This window comes from Onychostoma macrolepis, chromosome 18 (genome assembly GCF_012432095.1).
Source record: "Onychostoma macrolepis isolate SWU-2019 chromosome 18, ASM1243209v1, whole genome shotgun sequence".
NCBI lineage: Eukaryota > Metazoa > Chordata > Actinopteri > Cypriniformes > Cyprinidae > Onychostoma > Onychostoma macrolepis.
The window spans coordinates 25,326,746-25,333,657 of record NC_081172.1 but is presented as its reverse complement, the minus strand read 5'-3'; the positions used below and the strand labels follow the sequence as shown (position 1 = coordinate 25,333,657).

The 6,912-nt window shown below is 37.8% G+C and overlaps 1 protein-coding gene across 1 annotated transcript in view; it reads right to left on the bottom strand.

Annotated features, from left to right (window-relative positions):
* Positions 1-2,286: 2,286 nt before the first annotated feature.
* The window catches only part of tmod2 (tropomodulin 2), a 32,436-nt gene continuing 27,810 nt past the window's right edge, over positions 2,287-6,912 (bottom strand). The window contains exon 10 of the mRNA XM_058751553.1: positions 2,287-4,992. Within this exon, the coding sequence (XP_058607536.1) occupies positions 4,961-4,992 (32 nt within the window). The 3' untranslated portion in view covers positions 2,287-4,960. The remainder of the gene's footprint in view (positions 4,993-6,912) is intronic.

Sequence of the window (6,912 nt, the reverse complement as noted above, 5' to 3'; positions counted from 1 at the left end):
TTTTCAGATACAGGTCTAATAATAATATTCAGGAGAAATACTAAAGAAATGAAATGAAGTAATCAAAATTAAAATAACATGTATTCGTCAGTGTATAAATTAAATATAGATTAGTCCTTAAAAGTTGTTCAGTCAAGAGCAGAGAGTGACTTTCTCTTTTTCCTTTGTTGTTTAATTAACATTAAGTGCACAAACAGCAAGTATATTAGGCTGCTGTCACTTTAAGACCTAATGCATGGATCTAATATACTGACATGTCTGATTCTCTCCCAGATCTGAGATATATAACCAATCTTGTTTATGTGAATACTCACCATGATTTACGTTTCTTCATTTAGCAGATGCTTTTATCCAAGAACAAAAGCAATTTGTCAAGGAGACACCCATCTTACACCCACTGAAGACACCTAACAACCATCAAAATGGGAGTACCATTCATGCTCGTTTCCCACAGGGAGCTTCCATTGCTGCTAGTTTCCAACAGCAAGCATCTGTGGTTGCTGGTTTCCAACAAGCATCACCCATGGTCACCTGTTTCCTACATGCAGCACCTTTTACCACAGGGAGCACACATACCCATCAGTTACCCACAGGAAGCGGCAGTAGCAGCCCATACTCAACAAGGAGCACCCATGAATTTCTTTCTTACAGAGAACACACTTGCCTGTCGATTTTCCACAGGGACCAGCCATGTGTTCTGGTGTCCCTCAGGTTTCTCAACCTCTCTATTTCATTCCAACCAATGGCAGTCCCTTTCAAAATGGGATCACTTGTTGGCAGTAATTACATGTGCATTGAATTTTTATTATTTTTATTTTTTCCACAGTCAACAATGATGCAGATATAAATGCACATAAAAATGAAGTGTGAGAGTATAAAACAAAGAGTGCAAAATGCCTACACACATACACTTTCACACACACACACACACACACACACACACACAAACAAACACAGGGAGTTACTTCATCCCTGTTCGACTGGGTGACCTTGACCTCAGATCAGATTCTGTTCTATTTAATCAGCACATACAGTAATAATAATAATAATAAACAGAAATGTGTCTGTTCCTATCGCTGAATGCCACAGATCGATGTACTAGATTTACTTTCAGGATCTAATTACATTATAGAAGTTCTGAAATTTGATTCTATGCCCAGTTGATAGATCACTCATTGGTGCTGTCTGCTGGAGACTGTGGTTTCTGCTTGATTCCAAACACACATAGCCAAAATGAGCTCACAGGAAGCCCCGCAAGTCATTTGGGACAAGTCTAATCACAGATGATGATGAATACATCTGGTGAAAATATATAAGTTCAATGATGTCAGCCTCGGAATGAAACATTTTCCATCCCTTTCTGACACACACACACACACACACACACACACACACACACAGAATGAGCTTTATGACTCATTTCCCATGTAGCAGCAGTGAGGTCTGTAGGGCTGGTGTTGGTTAAGCATGAGATAAGCTCTGCTGGAGTTTAAGACACAGCAGGAATGATGTAGTCTCAATGATATCATGTGCCTGGCATCTCCAAAATAATCCCAGAAACTGGATCTGATTAAAACAATACCTCACCTGCATATTTCTCTGTACCTCAGCACACACTGCAGTCTGCTTTTGTGTTTGAAAAAGGTTCTTAAAGATTGTTTCCAAGTCTAGAAGTGCCTGAATGATTGTAACTAGACGATTGACCTTAAGACAAGCTGATCTTTATTTTTTCAACATTTATGAATCTTTTATTTATATCTTTTTAGGCTGTACAAAGGTATCTTATTCAGGTCAGTACTAAAAAAAAAAAAAAAAATGTGATCCCCTTTATTTTGATTTTTTTTTTTGGTTGATATTTTGCAGATACTTTTTACCACAACTGTAAGTCCCTATTCTCTATCAGTCAACTATTATTAATGTCTAGTTATTAAAAATACTGAATAATAACTAATAAAATTACTACTATAAAATGTTTCAGCAGTTGTTCTGAGTATCTTATAATAAATACTAAAATTTTATAATAACTCTGGCAAGTATGTGTTTTTATTGCTATTAAATATTACCAATAGTGACTATCTCCAGTGTCATTAGTCCATACTGAACAAACAGTATCTCTCAGGTAGACAATAAGCACTGAAACTGGGATATACTGTATGCCAATCACTCTTTAAATAAAATGACTATTGGGAAATTCATACAAAAAGAGATTCAAGTTACTATTCGTTTACTAAAAGTTGTATGTATAACACGTTTCAGGTACAGAGTAAGAGAAAGAAAACGAACAGATCTGTAAAAACATACATTTTATTGAGGACGTCTGATACAGAGTTGTGTGTTATTAACAGTACATAGTAAGATTTCCTCTTCTGGAATCCAGACATGTAGTATAGACATACAAAATTGCGGCAATATAAGAGGCGTTTACGGTACATGATATTTATATGTATATCTATATACGTGTGGAATCTTCTGAAGAGGATTTGAGATGGAGATTTCAAATGAACCCATGGTAAGATTGCAGAGCTCTTTCTTACAAGCACAAGCTTTCTGCAAAGCATGAACCTTTAACCCACAATCAAACAAAGATGGAATGAAACGAACCACAACCTGAAAAAAAGATTTCATACACACAATTCAGCATTTGTTCACAAAGAAAAATAAAAGACAAACATAAACTCAAAGTCAATTGATACACAAGGCTCTTACAAAACAGAACAGTACAAAACAATGAAGCTTAACGACAAGGTGAGAAAAGGAAAACTTCAAACTTGGTCCAAGCGTTTGCATTTAAAGCAGGTGTACAACATGTTCCCCCGTGTAATCCAGCTATATAACCCACACCGGGCATGTTCAGACTGCTTCGCCCGAGATGCCATACTTTTGTGCTGAAGGTCCATTTGGTGGCTTCACCACCTTGCTCAAAAACATGCCAAAGCATCTGTGCTCTACATTATATACCACAATCAAAGAACCTCGTAGGACGTACAAGCTCACAGAGAATGGCAAGCGGTATAAAGGTTAATTCAGTATTTTACACTGGTGTTGCGAAAGCATGTTAGATCGCTTTAGTGAAAAGATAAAGCTTTACATTGCAAACATGCTTGCGATCACAAACGTGCATGCATGTTCGGGGCTCTGGCTGCACCAGGACCACTAAATGCTCACAGAATTGGTTGCTATTTAAGATGAAACTTTTCTCATCACTCTCGCTCTCATTCAACTAGTTCCCTAATTTCCTCTTTAGCACAGACCATGTGCTTCAAAAATATTCTTCTAAATAAACTAAAGGAATAATCCGTTTTGCCATTTACTCACCCTCATGTTGTTCCAAACCCATATCTGGTTATTTATTATTTGAATGGGAATCTTAACGCAGCTATTTTTGAACAAAATTTGTGCTTAACATTCCAAGCCATTTGGCGATTGGTTGTTGGTGAACCAATTATAGTGAACGATTTAAATTTTGTCCTAACCCGCATACAAAACTATCGTAGTCTTCATAACACATACAGTGTTTGACAGCCATGGTTATAATATGCGAAAATACTTTAACAATGAACATTTTGCGTTCTATATAAAAAATAACAGCATACAACTTTGGAACAATTTAGGGTAAGAAATTTAGCATTTTCTTTTAGGGTGAATTATACCTTTGATAAACAAAAAAAAAAAAAAATTAATCCAAATATATTTCCTGTCTGACCTCAGCTAGAGTCCTGAAAATGAGAGTATTTAGGTGTTAGTCTTTGGCATGGTATTAGAAAAGCCATTTCAGATTTATCTACAGGAAATATACTCTCATCTAAATCTACAAATGACAACTAAATTACATAAATGCTCACTTCCTGTGTACAAAAAGAAAAAGAAAATATCCCTTAGTGCATTGCTCGGTGGAAATATACCTCTAAAGTTTTTAAGTACTAAGTGAAACCTGTCAGTCTTTGACCTTCATTTACATACCCAAGGTTGTCATTAGTGCTGATCTAGTACAAATATTTCCATTTTCAAAAGACATTTGATGAAAATGGGGCACTGATCTTAAATTAGCACTGTAATTCCTCAGACACACAGTATCAGCTGGTGTGTTTCGGGAATAGAGGTGAATTTTACAATATGAATCGTCTCAATCGGCAGCAAAACCAAGGTGCAGTAAGCTAAGAGTTTTTGAGACGACCCAGCTGCCCAAAGACATCCACACACAACCCACGCTGATAAAACTACAACCGCACAATCTTCTCACACACTCACGGTGAAGTTAACAGCAAGAGTATAGATGACTTTTATTAAGGAGTGTCTGTTACAAACAGCGTGGCGCTCATTGGCTTAACGCGGCTCTGCTCAAACCTGTGCTCCAAACCCAGACTCGACAAATCTAGATTTAGCTCACATTAGCGGGGAACACAGCAGATCCAGTCCAGTTGAGTCTAGATTTGTTCAGAGTGAATGTGGGAGACAGGTTCTGATCCAGCCCATCCATAAAGAGATCACTATAGCGCTTGAGTGCATGTGTGTAACCGTTGCAACCTGTTTAGTTTCGTTTCAAAGAACTTTTACTTTTAAAAGAGCAGAAAAGGTTTTACACAAGCAAAAAAAGAGTTGCAGCTATAAAAACAAACAACAATTAACAATAATAATAATAATAATAATAACACAACATAAAAAGATCATTGAGTAATAACATTAGGGAGGCAAAGTATCCAGTTGTGTCCCTTCTTCAGGTGAAGTGGCTCCCTCAGAGGGTTTGGCACAAGAGTCTGATGAGCTTGTGAGAGAGAGAGAGAGAGAGAGAGAGAGAGAGAGAGAGAGAGAGAGAGAGAGAGAGAGAGAGAGAGAGAGAGAGAGAGAGAGAGAGAGAGAGAGAGAGAGAGAGAGAGAGAGAGAGAGAGAGAGAGAGACAGAGAGAGAGAGACAGAGAGACAGAGAGAGAGAGAGAGAGAGAGAGAGAGAGAGAGAATATGTTCTACACATCCCTCTCTACTCGCCTCCGCCGCACTGAAAGAAAACAGAGACGTGTTAGTAATCTGATACATTCACAGCATTCACGTCATTAGAGCATGCTGAGTGCTACAAGAACCTTTAATGAGATCTGCTCATTTAAGACGCTTAATAAATCAGTGTTAGTCGATCCTTCATCCTGTTACAAAGCTATACACACACAATTACTAAATTCAGCCAAAACTTGTTCTGTCATGAACAATCGGGTCCCCCTGCACAAATGATTCTGTTTACAGTACAATAGTTTAACCTACTGTACAACCTGGAATTAAGGAAATGTGGGGACGTTTTTTTTTTTTTTTTTTAATTTTAATAAAATTAAAACTAAAAGAATTTCAAAATCACATGAGCCAATATTTTATTCACAATAGAACATAGATAACATAAATGTTTAAACTGAGAAATTTTACAATTTTATGCACAAAATGAGCTCATTTCAAATTTAATGCCTGCTACAGGTCTCAAAATAGTTGGGACCGGGGGCATCTTTACCACGGTGTAGCATCTCCTCTTCTTTTCAAAACAGTTTGAAGACGTCTGGGCATCGAGGTTATGAGTTTCTGGAGTTTTGGTGTAGGAATTTGGTCCCATTCTTGCCTGATATAGGTTTCCAGCTACTGAAGAGTTTGTGGTCGTCTTTGACATATTTTTCGTTTAATGATGTGCCAAATGTTCTCTATCGGTGAAAGATCTGGACTGCAGGCAGGCCAACTGAGCACCTGGACTCTTCTACTACGAAGCCATGCTGTTGTAATAGCTGCAGTATGTGGTTTTGCATTGTCCTGCTGAAATACATGTCGTCTGGAGGGGAGCATATGTTGCTCTAAAACCTTTATATACCTTTCAGCATTCATAGTGCCTTCCAAAACATGCAAGCTGCCCGTACCGTATGCACTTATGCACCCCCATACCATCAGAGATGCTGGCTTTTGAACTTAACGCTGATAACACGCTGGAAGGTCTCCCTCCTCTTTAGCCCAGAGGACACGGCATCTGTGATTTCCAACAAGAATGTCAAATTTGGACTCGTCTGACCATAGAACACTTTTCCATTTTGAAACAGTCCATTTTAAATGAGCCTTGGCCCACAGGACACGACGGTGCTTCTGGACCATGTTCACAAATGGCTTCCTTTTTGCATGATAGAGCTTTAGTTGGCATCTGCAGATGGCACGGTGGATTGTGTTTACTGACAGTGGTTTCTGGAAGTATTCCTGGGCCCATTTAGTAATGTCAATGACAGAATCATGCCAATGAGTGATGCAGTGTCGTCTGAGGGCCCGAAGACCACGGGCATCCAACAAAGGTCTTCGGCCTTGTCCCTTACACACAGAGATTTCTCCAGTTTCTCTGCAAATTTCATCATCTACAGTGCATAACATCAAAAGATTCAAAGCCTTTGCAATTTGAAATTGAGGAACATTGTTTTTAAATTATTCCACAATCTTTTTACGCTCTCTTTCACAGATTGGAGAGCCTCTGCCCATTTTTACGTCTGAGAGACTCTGCCTCCAAGACATCCCTTTTATAGCTAATCATGTTACAGAGCTGATGTAAATTAACTTAATTAGTTGCTAGATGTTCTCCCAGCTGAATCTTTTCAAAATGTCTTGCTTTTTCAGCCCTTTGTTGCCCCCGTGCCAACTTTGAGACCTGTAGCAGGTATCAAATTCGAAATGAGCTCATTTAGTGGATAAGTGTAAAATTTCTCTGTTTAAACATTTGTTATATATGTTCTATTGTGAATAAAATATAGGCTCGTGATTTGAAAGTCTTTTAATTGTAAATTTTATTCAAATTTAAAAAACGTCCCAACATTTCCGGAATTCGGGTTGTATTATACAACAGCTGATATCAAAAGTTTGTTTCACATTTTATTATTTGCATGTTTTTGATAATTAAAAGGTAATATTAAAT